Source organism: Talaromyces atroroseus (genome assembly GCF_001907595.1).
Source record: "Talaromyces atroroseus strain IBT 11181 chromosome Unknown scaffold_1, whole genome shotgun sequence".
Classification (NCBI taxonomy): domain Eukaryota; kingdom Fungi; phylum Ascomycota; class Eurotiomycetes; order Eurotiales; family Trichocomaceae; genus Talaromyces; species Talaromyces atroroseus.
In genome coordinates, this window is record NW_017971433.1 from 2,768,635 (window position 1) to 2,783,259 (window position 14,625).

Consider the following 14,625-nt stretch of genomic DNA (forward strand, 5'->3'; position numbering starts at 1 on the left):
TTCAAATCTTGGCCACTGGCGAACGCACGTGGCTGCACGTGAGTGTGAATAGTGCGCCATTTTCCCCCACGCGATCATTGCTTAGCATTGCTTAGCACACCTTAGCGCTCATCCTTTGCTGCTGTGTCGGCGTCTTTTGTACAGTGCTGATTAATTCGTCCGTCCTCATTGGAGGAAGGCAGCTCCAAGGTCCTCAAACTTCAAGGCACTCCCACTGTGCATGCGGCCTGATTGGCAGCAGCATCTCTGTCTCGGATCGAATTACCCTCAATTCCTTGGTTTTGAGAGCGAGAATAGGTCAAACCTGAGTCATCCCTTGCGCTATTGAACGTTTGTGTAAATTTCGGAGAGCTTGCCGATGTAGTACGTGCTCGGATATTCCATCTGTGTGGTGGCATCTAATGCGTAATTACAAATTAAATCTTTGTGATAGGCTGGGCTGACCTTAGACATGCGTGTTTGATGGCGGCTAGTCTCTGAAGTGACTTAAAGTCACACCACGCGGAGATGACATATGACATTCCCATGGAGAAGTTGAACATACGATTAAGCTACTTCTACAGAATATCCCTTTTACAGTGCAACAATTTGTGCGTAAAAGACCAGGTTATATTCATATTCGTCCGTGACACCTACTGGACGAGAGAACTATGGACACCCCGAAGGCCCCAGGGCAATTGCGGTAACCGGGTTGATTTTGGGGATCAGCAATCAGCCTATTTTCGCGGATAGTTTCGCTCGCTGTGCAAAGGCCATCTGCGTTGGGTATTGCTCTGGGAGCAGAATGAGACAAAATAGATTTCATCTCGTCTCTACATATTTTCCAGAGACTGCCTGAATGATAGCTACCTAGGTGGTATTCTCATACTTATCAAGAAGACTAAGTTTCTATTAAATATTCTGATATCTATCAACAGAATAAACCTCCAGGGTCAAGCTGTCTCTTTGTACAACTCTTCGAGTACCACATCGACAAGGCTGACTTGCGGATTGCAGTTGTCGACACGGAACTAGGAACGTCACATAGTCACTGCGTACTTGCTTCTAGCCAAATATTCGTAGCGCAGATTTCGGCGGGCACAGAAAGAGAGAGACTGTTTCTCAATAACCCCAAAGGAACCAGTTTCCATCACATGTATAGTGATCTAATAGCCAGATTGTTAGTTGCAAGAATAGTATGGAGGTCTATTGATGTACGACAAGAGCGTGTGCATTTGGCAATGGGAAACGGGGGGCGAAGAGGAAGATCTAGGGTGGTACTTCGTTCTTCATCGAGAATCGCTGCTTGTCACATCTTCAATTTGGCTCAAGTCTAAATCTCTTCTTTAGATATATATACATAGGTATCTAGGAACTGTGATCAATTGGTGGTTGTCATAGTGCCACAGACGAACAAGCTATGTGGTCATCTCGCCTATGTAAACAACGAGCACAAATAAAAATTCTAGACTAGTGGCTATGTATAGGTAGATTAGTATGATGTCCAAGAAAATAAGATCCTCCTTCAACGGCTTGGAGCCTTGGGCCAGTTGGGATGGCAGCTATGTAAGCTGTATGTAGCAAGCCAAGCTTTATAGCAATTATATAGATATGAACACTTTTATATGCCTATACTATATAGTCTATAGTATATGTCACTATATATATTACATCTAAGAACTTAGTATAGACTCATAGAGCTATACTTAGGAACGAACGGCCTCTGATTGGCTGGAGCCAGGTGGGTCCAGGCAAGAGGGGCAATCTGGAGGGGTTTGGCATCTCTTCCCAAGGCATCCAAGGCCCTTTTTTGACAAGCTGTCAGTTCTCTGGTCAGAGCGATAGCCCCGTCATTACCGTCATACTCAACTTGCAATCCTTCCAATACCCGGTATTTGAGAATCAAAAGTCAAAGCCGCTGCAGCGCTTTTACCCCGCTGATCACACGACACAGTTTTCAAGGTCAGACCCTTGGTTTCGATTGACGCGCCGTGAGTTGCTCAGATGTTCTGCTTCTCTGTCTTTGAAGGTGTACTGACTCAGATTCGTCTTTTCAAAGTAGATACTACCTCTTACTCCTGCCAGTGTGTAACCCCCGTCTTCAGCTCCTGAATATAAACCGATCGATCATGGCGCCTCGCGGTCGTGGTGGCAAGTTCTCAAAGCCGACTAGAGGAGGTGCGTTATATATACGATGAAAAACATCCAAGCATACACAAATACCATGACTCACTTCCCTGACAAAAGGTGGCAAACACTTCAGTCGAGATGTGCAACCCGTCGACAAGGATGGCAACCCCTTAGGCATGTGGAGGGTAAGGAATATGAGAACCTTGCCTAGCTATCTTCATTTGGAGGAACGAACAGCAGCTGATTTTGCACCTGACGTTAAAAGGACCCCGAAGACGAATCCTCGTCAGAGGAAGAAGACGAGGACGAGTCTTCTGAGGAGTCGTCCGAGGACGACCAGCCAGGACCGTCGCAAGTGGCACCCGAGGAAATGACGCGTGAGCAGCGGAAAGCAGCAGCTAAAGCAAAAAAAGAAGCTGCTATCAGGAAGAGAAACCAAGCTGCTGCCCAACCCGGTGATTTGCCCCCCACGGATTCCGAAGAGGAGGACGAGGATGAGGGCGATTTACCAGCCAACCCAAATCATTCTGCCAAATCTCGCTCTCAGGCATTATCAAGTGGCGGTAATCAAGAAGCAAAGAAGGAGAGGAAGGATGGTGGTAATCACGAATTGTCTCGGCGCGAGCGCGAGGCTCTCGAAGCCCAGCAAGCTCGTGAACGATACATGAAATTGCACATAGAGGGGAAGACAGATGAAGCCCGTGCCGACCTTGAGCGTCTGAAACTCGTCCGCGAACGTCGTGAAGCTGAGAAGGCGCGCAGAGAAGCCGAGAAGGAGGAACGAGAGGCTCAGCAGAAAGAACGCCAGGAACAGATCAGTGAACGTGAGAAGAAGCTTCGTGAAGCAGCACTGGGCAAGCCTTCGCGCGGCAAGAAACCCTCCAAGAAATAAAAAAGAACTACCTTTCTTTTATGAGAAGACAACGGAATGATACATATTTTTCAAATATGTCCCTTTATAATAGGCATCATGCGAAGAGATCGGGAAATACACAAGACAGTTTCGAAAATATAAACATACATAAGACACCAACGCGCAATATGCTGCAGAGCAAATATAAAGCGAACACATCTCTAGAAAACTCCTAGATCAATTATAGAAAGACACTCCTGAACAGAGTTCATCCTTTCTTCTTCTTCCTTGACATTTCCGGGTTCTCGTTTCAACAAACCAAGTCCAGAACAATAAAAATATGATATGATATGATGATGTGCATAAATAAGCCTCTATGCTATGTCTGTATATATGATTATTACACTCCCCAAAATAAGCCCTCAACGCCACGGCCTTGAGTAATAACATTCCAACCCGCAATCAGACTTACTAGCCACAGAACAGACAGGACAAGAATCGGAAGCAAGAGCAATTCGGTATTGTGTAGGAATGGCAAGGCATTGTACCCGAGGAAGGTGATGTATGTATAGTAAAGAAGTGCCGATAGATAGAGCGTGTTGCCTAGGAACGTTGTAAAGAAATTCGCCGGGTTCCGCGTGAGTAGTGGCAGTAGTAGGAATTGGAGAACGTAGAGATGTAAGTATAGAGGGAAGAAAGCTCTATTCGAGACCTGGGTGTAATCGACAATCGTGAGCTACGGGAATTCATATATGTTTTGCGTGTTCCATTTTCGACTTCGCTAAAATTCACCTTGTGTAGGTACTGGTAGGAAACTCACATCAAAACAATATCCAAACTCAACCTGCTCCTTCTCTCCAGGCTGAGCGAACAATCCCTGTGCGGCGCCTCGTCTCGGCATTCTTGATCCTCTGAACCCTGTCAACCGTGCTGCAGCTCCATCAGGGCCAAATATACGCCCGATAAGGAAATATGCTATTGTCGATATGATCAGCGATGTACCGATGAAGTGTACGAAAATGAATAATATGGAGAGGCGGGATATCGATCCGAAACTGGGAGAATATGCAAGGCCCCAGGCTAATGCGGTCAAAAGCAGGAAGAACGAAAGGAGGTATGTAAATGAAGGATCAGGTCGGTGCCATGTATTCTTCGTTTCTTCGGTTCGAAAGTCAGTTATGTGTTAGGATATTGGTAATAAAGTCAACGAAGAATTATCCGTCTCAGTTGGGGAGGGTCATAAATACGTTTCTAATTTCAAAGACACTCTTAGGTCAGCTGCCAATATCCCGCGTCAAGCTTCACTTTCCAAGGCAAGAAGAGGTATTTCTCACATGGTAATACATTGATTTGAAAACCTTTTTGGGAGCAATCACGAGCGACGTCATCTCCCAGATGGCCATTTCAAAGTCCATCTGCGGAAACTTGAATAATCTAAACCGTAATTGATCACAACTTGTGAGCACATCGCCCACCATATTCGGAGATCGACCAGAAAATTGAACAAATACCTCTTGAAAAATCGTGGCATTTTGATGCTCGATCCTCCCCGTCCAGCTGAGCCAGCGCCGGAGCTGCTGCCAAAGCTGTGTTGTCGCGGTGTAGAGATGTGTGGGTTCATTGTCAGCTATCGGATTGACCGCAGGGGACGGAAGTCGTCTACTAGCAAATAAAAGGCGCGCTGCTTGGGAAGAAGTGGCTATGAAACTTTTCCCTTGACAATATATGGTAGCAGCTGCTTGCACGTGTTTGCGAGAGTAAGAGAGTTCGCTAGGTGCTGGCCATTGAATGTCTGTCTGATGAAGTTAGGCCCGAGGGCGGATAAACCATGACGATGGTCTTGTCTCTTTGCGGTTAGCCTGCCACGGGACCTGTCCAGTCACAGTGTTCACAGTGTCCAGTTGTCGCGTACCTCACTCAATTGACGACAGATGCAGATAATTATTGCTTTCAATTTGCGTCACTGCCATTGTATAGGATTTGCATCGTGCATTCGCTTATTATATACTTACTGTTAAACCACTCTTCCCGGGGTTCTCAAACGACGCCAACTCCAAGCAACAAATCACGAACCAAACAAAGAAAAAGGACACTAGACGATATTGGCAAATATGAATAGTATGCCTCTCATGATGTTTACCAGAAATTAAGAAGCCATCGCCAGGCTGTGCCGAAGAGGGAGCTGTACGTGCTGTAGTCTCTTTTTCCTCCACTTCTCTCGCCCTCTCTCGACGAAGCGTTGGTTCGATGATAAAGTACGAAAACACCGAAAGTACGCGGCAGGACAGTTGCATTTTGTCAATTATGGGAGCAGTTTTCTTCATACATAGCTGTCATTGAGTCCCACAGATGACTGTTAAGAGCCATCCATATCGTAACAATCTCTACCCTCAGATCAATTGCTGTAATTAATAAGTACATATTAACACAAAGGACAGTAGTTAGCTTTTAAGGGCTATTATGCTTCCAACCCATAGTCTTTATACCCAATGGAGGAAAATGCTGGAAGCTGACAAGGCCCAAAAAGTACCTAGGTAGTCTAGCTCAGGCATGGCTAGATATTTCTTCTGGCCCAATTCGAATGAATGTTAGAGATGTGTTTTCGAATACTTCTAGAAGCCAAGGCTATCAGTGAATGCATGGGTTTAACCCTAAGCCCATCTAGAAAAGGGGAAATCGGGACTGCAGTAAGTCTCATTCAGACTGTACTGTTTGATTTCTGGTTCAGTACGTTAAAAACTTTATTAAGAAATAGACACTGTATTCTATAAGAAAATTTGATATAGAGGTCTTGGCTTGTTTGTTGTTGTTTTTTTCTCTGCTTGTGTAAAAGTATTAATTAATCTCCTTCGCGAGGATTCTTCTAGCTCTATAAGGAGTACAATGCCCGGATGCCGGCAACTTCCAAATGGACAACTACGTATTATATACTACGTACGTATCCACACATCTTTCAACTGAAAAACCGGAACCGTGAAGGTTCCGGTAAATATATTGTACGTACTCGTACTGCGGAGTACTCTATAAGTTTACCTATAAGAGCTATAGTTAGCGGTAAAGCTCAACTGTCATCCTAATTTCCTGATCAAACATAGACTTACTGTTCTAATCGACGTGCAATCCAAATTATAATTAATCCCCGGTTAATTCCCAAACGATGCAGTAGGCATTTTCGTTCGACTAAACTTACCATTAGGTACTCCATGGTCAGGGTGTATCTTTATTCTACAGTCCTGCGTAGAGTGGGTAACGAACGTCTTTTTGGTTTGACGTATTTACAACCCATTGTGGATATTCAGTGGGACACACTACTGTAGTAAATCCTATACTCATAAATGACAGGGGTGTTCCAGACGGGCGGTGTCGTGACCCTTCGTATCGATCTAGGAGTTGACCGACACTCAACTCCACCCCTGTGATAGTTTATATACTCCGTACTGTCATGTGTTCCATAATACTGCCAGAATTTAATTCTCTGGGACTCACAATATGTACTTATAAATCGAAAGCGCTAAAGATGTGTGACGACAAAGCGAATTGATCTACCAACAGCCCCACCAGCGCGCCCCGTCCCGTCCCGCAATGGGTCGAAAGAAAAAGACTGGATGAAATCGGTCTGATTTAAAATGAATGATGCTTAAATTTGCGTTATTGAAAAACAGCAGTGTACGAAATATTAAAACTTAGAACATCGAAATATTCTATGGTGTCACTAGCGAAGTGTCATCTTTTGGTAGTATTTTACTAATTGGCATCCTGTCTCCGCACGGAGTGCTCTGCATCCGTATCCGGTCAGCTAGATACCTTGCTAGGTATTACAATGACTCGTACGAGTGCGTGTCCAGGGCTGACAGGTAATCCTTTGATTTGGCTCGTATTGTGCTGTTTCTGTGCTCCGATAATTAATAATAACTCATATTGGTTGCCTCTACTCCGTAACAAAAATAGAACTAGAATACTACATTGAGGAAGAAATATACTTCAAAAACGAGGGCATACTTATGCATGAACAATGAACATAAATCGCCTTACATATACGGAGTACTCCGTACTAGACTTCGAAAAGAAATGTCTGAGTACTAATACGTATCAATACATACAGAGCGCCCCTTGCCTAGGTATCCACGAGGAAGCACCAGTAGCAAACCTTACCAATCTGCCGGGACCGCATTGTGTTATACAACAAAAATTTCGAAACTATAAGAGCTACCTACCTAAGTCTGTATATAGTTATACCTCCGAGCTTGTGGAGTAAGCATATGTACGTACTTCGTGGGCGACAGGTCTCATTGGCTCAAAATAGTTATAATGGACTAACTTGGTCGGGCAATGTGACCTATAACTAGCTATGTAGTATGTAAACTAACCATTTTATAGATGCCAACTCCGTACGGGCAGGGTAGCCTTATCAACGGTGGTCCGCGGGACCAGCCCTAAGTTACCTGAACACCGTGGAGTTTCCAACCCTGCGTTTTTGCCAACAGGCGAAGTATGCCTATTGCCCGTACCTCTTCAAGCTGGAAGTGAATCAGCTCCCTGATGTATATGTGTCTAATACCTAAATATCTAATAAATGTAACGCAAGCGAGTGACTTACCCAGCGAGGCGGCAATGAGTCTCCTACGTATATATTGCTACCTAACCAATGCAAACTGGCTCACGCATGACTGCTGATTTCTATTTATCATCGAAGAATTCAAAATTTCATAAGACGGAAATATTTGTTAAATAGTTTACAAATCTCGATCCAAATCTAGTCAAAAGACATGACCATTCAAGTGCTTGAATGAACACATGTAATAAATGACGAATGAAAGATTTTTCTTCTTTCGAAAATGTAGTCAGACATCCTTCCCAGTGCTAATAAATATCAAATATCGCCAATCAAATGCTGTGTATATTTAATATACACGCCAAAATGCCACATCAATATGTCAAATGTACGCCACGCAAATAACTATAAGAGCTCCTGGAAGTGCATCCATCTTGCCCATGGAAAACAGGGGTGCGCTGAATCAAGGTTTGCTGGCTGGTTTTCGACCATGAGTGAAATGTATAAGCACGTATAAATGGTTCCGCGCAGACGATAATTCTGCTTTAACACGCTCCATCAATTCGCGCATTTCCTCCTTCGACCAGCCCAGGACACGCGTGAATGGCGCCAGTGTAAATGCCTCTAGTGCCTCAAACGCCTGAAATAACGTTATATATCCCAACTCTTTCAATCGCCGGTCTTTAGGCCATGGGCCTACTGGTAGCTATGTCAAACATATATTAATACCGAAGATGTGCGATGTATAGATAATCATTAGGACGAACATACCTTATATAAATCATCTCGCACGTCTACAAAACCCCGACTTTCCAGTCGCTCTTTCATCGTCTCTGCACAGTTCATAGGTTGGCCGATCCTGCACCTGGTTAGCATAATGATTCGCCAGATACATTACATGTAGACAGATGTTTTCGATGAAGAACTTTAGGTCCATACATTTCAGTCGCCCGGTTTAGATGTCGCGTCCAGATTGGGATTGCAGTTGTGCGCTCCAAGGTGCCATCGTCTGATTTATAAAATGCCTCAAATTCTTGCAATTCAATCACGCCGCCCTCATTCATATTCTCAAAGGCCTGTTGAAGCAATGTATCCCAATCCTTGATTGACCCGCCCATAGCCCGGCCATGCACAAAATCGAATTTAGAATCAAAAGTCCAGGGAGACTCGACATCGTCAACAAAAAACCGGCAGTTAGGCGGGATATTGCTAGGCTGGATGGGAGACAGATCGATTCCAACGACCAGACTTTCCGGGTTTACATCGGCAAAGTCAATTGCCCATGACCCTGTGCCGGTTCCACAATCAAGCACTTGACGTGGCGGCTGGGGAAACACTGCTCGATGTAGACGACCTCGTAAAAGCATTTTCATAATATGGTGTGCTAGATCGAGACGCTCCTGCTCTCTTTCATCGTTGGGAATCATATACGAGCCATCACGGTATGTATGATATCGGCGGCCATTTTCGTAATTGTAGCTGTGCAGCGAAGGGCTATAGCCTTGCCGAAGAGTCAATACATGGTGTTCTTTTTGTAAAAACCAAACAGAGAAGGAGAAATAAAGGGGAAAGGGAATGAACCCAGAATAAGTTTTCCTGAGACCATAAAAACTTACGACTTTCTGCTTCGCTGCTGAGGATAGAATCAGCATTGTACAGCTCCCCGCTCTAAGGAGAAAGACAGACGAAGTTAGCCTTGTACAAAGATTCCGGCACACACACACACACTGCTCGGCATTTAATGGAAAACGCCTTGGAAAAAAAGTGTTATGATGTGACTAGTGTAGGATAGGAGCTCACATCAACTTCAAGGGTACCAAGGCCACTCATCGTTTAGTTATTTGATTCCTATTGCTTCCCTCAAAAGCGCTTGGTAGTGCAGTTTCGCGGGGTCGGCGCGGCCTCGCGAAGCTGCCGAGATGACACCAGGAAAGAAAAAAAAAAGTTGGCAGGCAAGACAAGACAACTAGTCCAGTCTAAAATCGATTTATAATAAACAGTCCTATTAATATTCGTATTCGTGCGAACATTGAATAGAAAAGATAATCAAGAATTGTGTCATCTGACGAGAGAAAGTTGTCGTTGGGGGGGTTTTCTGACCAAAGTCTTAAGGTTCGTTAGGGCAGCGGTGTTACGTTTAGAGTCTCGGAATCTGGATAAGCAAGTAGCGGTCTTGTAAGTGTTCTTCGACGTTGGTAGGTTCCAGTGTTTCGTTCTAGATGCATTCATTCAGCAGTTCAAACCGAAGAAGAGACTGCAATGAATAGATAGGTGGAAATCAATGGTGCTGCCCTAGAGGAAAAATGCGTGCAACGTCAAGAACCATGGATAAATGACCGCGTCTTCGTTATTTTATTTTCGCCCGTTTAATACTAATCACGCCTGCGGGGAAGCTTACTAAGGTAAGCCTATCACTGCTTGTTGCGGTGCCCAAGACCCGGTGTTCTGGGTTGCTCGTATATTTGGGTTTATCTTAGTGATCTGTCGCCGGTCGGACTCCAGGCAGTGGGAACTGAGTAATAGCAGCACGCGAATCCCGCAGGACCGGGAGCAAGTAGAGTTCGGCTCTGCACATTGCGTTGAAAGCATAATTATTAATACTAATAAATTAATACGGAGTAATGTCGGTATGTCCCCGACCTGGTGAGGGAAGCTGGCATTGGCACGTGATGCGGGCGAGTTCAGAACCGGAAAGGGAAAATGCCAGAAAAAGTAAAACTCAAAAGTGATTTATGTGGGACACAGCAGCGGAGCTCATTCCAGTTCTGGGTTTAGCTCAGCCAATCATAGCAGTGCATCGGAATGGGCCGTCGAGCCGTTCTTTTTAACCCTAATTTAGTATTTTTAGCATCTGCAGCTACGGAGTACGTATCACGTATTTTCATTCCTTTGTGAACGTCAATCACTAGCACTAGTGATAACATAGCACTCTGTAGTAGGACTAGTTAGACAACGCATAATTTCAAGTGCAGACGGAGAAAAATTTTATTAGTCCTTAATATGATCGCCCGACTTAACCACGCACCTGCGTCCACCACGGTAGTCGTGCATTACGGAGTACTTAACTATATCGAGAATACTGTACTCCGTAAGGCGGATGCCTAATTCCCGAGTGCAAATTTGTCAGGAACAGGCATGTCACCGCTAGATGATTCGAGACAGTCGTTCCCCCTATCTTCAATATTCTTGTCAGTTTCCCGTGTTTCCAAAAATCAATACGTACTCCTCAATACAGAATCTGACAGCACAAGCAAGACTCACCATTGCAATCTGGCAAAGGCAACGGATTCTCCCGCTTTTAATTGTGGCCGCTCCTGTTTCATAATACAATTCATTTGCTGAAAAAGATGGAACTCGCCGCGTTGTGAAATTAACGAAAAAGGAGATCTAGAAACTGATCGAGACCGTAATTTGTTGTAGCCCAAACACGCGGTAGCTCTCCAGGGATACAAGTCTGTAAATAACAATGACAATGACAAATGACGCTAACAAAAATACCAGCTAAAGCTCCAAGTGTATCCGTTACAACTTACATTCAGACTGCCGATCAACTCGTTTTACCCGGGTTAGAGTGCGACTAGTAGCATCAATGGTAAATTGGCATTTACCATCAGCTCCTAGCCAGCGCCGTACAGCCTCTTGATCTCCTTGCCCGGGCCTTAAAACCGGAATTTGAGACGGAGCATCCGACAATTCTGTTGGCAGAGATGGCGTACGGCTCAAGTGTATTAGCGGTTGGTTAATACTGACATCAGCGTCATCCGCATCTAATACAGGGCTGACACAAGCCTGAATATCATCGAAAATACCTCTCCAATGATTTTGAGATTCAGAAAGAAACCTGTTGGCCAAGATGTCTCTGAGCTTAGGCCAATTCTGGCGGTCAGCTCGGTCAGGGATTGCAGCAGCATCTAAGCCAAGTCCACGTATCATTCGGTCATAAAATATGTCCTCGATGCTGCAGACCATCATATACTTTCCGTCAGACGTGCGGTAAACATCCGACCATGGCACATCATTGACGGGTAGCGAAGGCTCGTTTTCAGGTTGACCCTTTCTCCTCTGCAGTGGAAATATTGCCAGGTAAGAAGTACCCTGCTGGACACTTGCATCCACAATCTGGCCTTTTCCAGACGCAGTACGGTGGATCACGGCTGCAAGGATACCAACTACACATGCCATACTCCCACCGCCGAAGTCGGTTGCATAGTTGACTGTCACTTTGGACATCGGCCCACGCCCAGACTCATCCCCGCCATGCATATGCTGCAAAGCTGGCAATGCACCGGATACCGCCATGAAGTTATTCTCATGACCCAGTGCTCGAGCATATCGTTTGTCATGGCGTGAAAATCCCGTCACGCGCGCATATATTAATTTCGGGTACCGTCGACACAGTTCATCGGCTCGCATGCCAACCATGCGGTCAAATGCCCCCGGTCGATAAGGATCAATCAGTATGTCTGCAACCTCCAATAGATCGAGGAAGGCCTGACGTGACGCAGACAGTTTGAAATCAACAACAATGGAACTTTTATGACGACATATTGAATCAATCCATGCCTTTTCGTTGAAATTGTTTGTAGGAGGAGGCTCGACTCGTACTACGTCGCATCCAAGGTCGGCAAGAACCATACCCGCGAAAGGAGCGATCACAGTACCGGCGAGTTCGAGTACTACATTTTGATAGACTAGTCAGCTTTGTATTCACTAATATCGTTGAAATCTGCGTTTTCGTATCCTTTGAAGGTATCGCTGTCTTTTTTTCGAGTTTGACTAACCCTTTAGGCCTGCTAAAGGCGGTTTGCCGACACCGTCGTCAAGAGTCATCTTTGCGTTCTAATCCGTCATAGAAAAATAAAGCAATATCGGTTATCAAATATCAGTTGTGTATTTGCATTCGTTGGATAGGAAAAAGAGGAAGGAGGATACAAGCGTTGATAAATATTCTGCGCCTCCATTCTCATGTTATATGTATTGGACGAGCATACTGCATACAAGCGGCGTCGATCCCGAAAGAGTGCGGAAACCAATAGTCATCTTTTGTCAGCCAATAGTGCCATTACTAGCTAACTATCTGAGCAACATGCATAAATACTAAATTAGTAAATAGTGCTTGGGTTGCTGTCCACAACGCTGGGTGGATGGAATTAGACGTGCAAGATGAAGTGCATAGGGCCATACGTTGTACTTCCGAAGATTCCGAAGTATGGGTGCCATATCTTGATACCAACTCGCTTCATATTTCATTGTATGTTAGAAAGCAATACAACTTATCATGGGAAGAAACACCGTTTTCTTTATCTCATATAAAAATCCACGTATCCAAACACTCTCTTTATTATAAATATACGCCTAAAAACATCATACCTTTGCCAGCGACGCAGAAGTCTTTCCCAAATCTCCTTTCACAAAGAGATAACTTTCTAATTTTGCCTGGAGGTCTTTCTTTCCATCCACAATCTCTGTAACAAGGCCCAGAATCTGAAGTACAGAGCCGCTAATGGGGTGTGCAGATAGCGTGAAGTCCTGGGAACAGGTTGCAGCGTCCCCTTCTCGAGAAACATAACGTGATATAAGGTCTGTGAGGACACTCCGCTTTGTGTGATTTAGGTTGATGGTCGCTGTTTGAACCATGATCCGCTCATCACAAGCAAAAGCTAGAGCCACACCAGCACCGTAGGCGTGTCCGTTGAGACATGCAATGACTGGCTTGGGGGTTTGATCAATCGCTTCAAATAATTGCATTAGAAGGTCAAACGAAGTCACTTCCACTTTTTCATTGACATCTTTTCGCATATTGGCGCCCGTGCAGAAATACTTTCCAGATCCCGTGATTATTATGCGAGAAACTGAAGGATTGGTGTTGTATGCCTTCAAAGACTTGATCAATCCGGCAATCATGGATCTAGTGAGTGCATTTCCCTTGTTGGGCCGATTCAAGATGATTTTGAGATCACTTCCGGTCTGATAGATGCGCAGCTTATCGGCATGTTTGACTCGCTTCAAGGATGCTTTCACATACGTGATAGGACGGAAATCGGGAAGCCGGATCACTCTCGCTTGGGATTGTGTTATTGATATGTTGAAGTCCACAGCGTAGCTGCTACGTAGACTTTCCGAGGAGGATCCTCCGACTTGCTGGTTTATCCAATTCCCGATGGCAGCCAGATCAGGCAAGTTGACTCCTGTATGAATACCTGCGTTCTGAAACATGAGAACAATATCCTCGGTCGAGACGTTTCCTTTAGCACCTGGGGCAAACGGGCACCCCCCGAGACCACCAACGCTGGCATCAAACACCCTAATACCACAGAGGTAGGCCTGCAATACGTTTGCCACTGCTTGTCCATAGGTATCGTGAAAATGGCCGGCGAGACGATTTAGCGAAATGCCGCTTTTCTCCAAGTATCGAATCAGAGTAGCCACCTTTGCTGGGGTGCCAGCTCCTGTGGTATCGCCCAAGCTGACCTCATAGCAACCCATCTTCAACAACTCCTGCACACAGTACAGGACACTAGATGGTTTGGTTGGGCCATCGTATGGGTCCATAAATATGCAGGATACATAGCTGCGCAGGTATAATAAGCATGTAAGATTTTCACATAAATGCAAAAGAGACGCTTTTCCGTTGCTGTAGGACTTACCCCCTCACTGCAACTCCGGAATTTGTAGCTTTTTTTGCCACAGATCGAGCCTTTTCAATCCCTTGCTCAACAGTGCAGTTGATATTTGCTCTGCTGAAACCCTCCGTCGCGCTGACAAAAACAGCTACTTCTTTAACACCATGCGACAACGCTACTTCAAGTCCTTTGAGATTTGGCGTTAGTACCGGCAAGCGAAGACCTGGTTGTAGCTGTCCACCATCATTCGTTGTTATTAGCAACAATTCCCTTATAGCAGGATCGGCAAGGACTTGTTGGCAATCTGCTAACTGAGGCACCCTGCGCGGGGAGACAACGGAGGTGAGCTCGATACTTTGCAGGCCGGCTCGTCGAAGTCGCTGGATTAGTTCGATTTTTATTTCTGTAGGAATGGCTTCATGGATACTCTGCAGCCCGTCTCGAGGACCAACTTCGACGATGCGTATCTCCGGGATTAGCCGGGCCAT

The 14,625-nt window shown here is 45.2% G+C and overlaps 4 protein-coding genes across 4 annotated transcripts; 2 read left to right on the forward strand and 2 right to left on the reverse strand.

Moving 5' to 3' along the window:
- Nucleotides 1-2,108: 2,108 nt before the first annotated feature.
- Nucleotides 2,109-3,001, forward strand: UA08_02051 (hypothetical protein; the record flags this gene model as incomplete). Its single annotated transcript, XM_020261783.1, has 3 exons — nucleotides 2,109-2,157; nucleotides 2,227-2,294; nucleotides 2,375-3,001. The coding sequence occupies 3 exons, from the start codon at nucleotides 2,109-2,111 to the stop codon at nucleotides 2,999-3,001; spliced, it is 744 nt and encodes a 247-aa protein (XP_020123631.1).
- Nucleotides 3,002-6,782: 3,781 nt separating this feature from the next.
- UA08_02052 (hypothetical protein) lies at nucleotides 6,783-7,502 on the forward strand (the record flags this gene model as incomplete). The annotated part of the gene is made up of 3 exons (XM_020261784.1): nucleotides 6,783-6,795; nucleotides 7,193-7,223; nucleotides 7,340-7,502. The coding sequence occupies 3 exons, from the start codon at nucleotides 6,783-6,785 to the stop codon at nucleotides 7,500-7,502; spliced, it is 207 nt and encodes a 68-aa protein (XP_020123632.1).
- Nucleotides 7,503-7,977: 475 nt separating this feature from the next.
- On the reverse strand, nucleotides 7,978-9,344 carry UA08_02053 (hypothetical protein; the record flags this gene model as incomplete). The annotated part of the gene is made up of 5 exons (XM_020261785.1): nucleotides 7,978-8,154; nucleotides 8,286-8,373; nucleotides 8,454-9,015; nucleotides 9,131-9,182; nucleotides 9,315-9,344. 5 exons carry the CDS (start codon nucleotides 9,342-9,344, stop codon nucleotides 7,978-7,980), a joined length of 909 nt encoding a protein of 302 aa, XP_020123633.1.
- A 1,557-nt stretch (nucleotides 9,345-10,901) lies between these two features.
- Nucleotides 10,902-14,625, reverse strand: UA08_02054 (hypothetical protein; the record flags this gene model as incomplete). The annotated part of the gene is made up of 6 exons (XM_020261786.1): nucleotides 10,902-10,999; nucleotides 11,048-12,190; nucleotides 12,296-12,353; nucleotides 12,513-12,554; nucleotides 12,885-14,085; nucleotides 14,162-14,625. 6 exons carry the CDS (start codon nucleotides 14,623-14,625, stop codon nucleotides 10,902-10,904), a joined length of 3,006 nt encoding a protein of 1,001 aa, XP_020123626.1.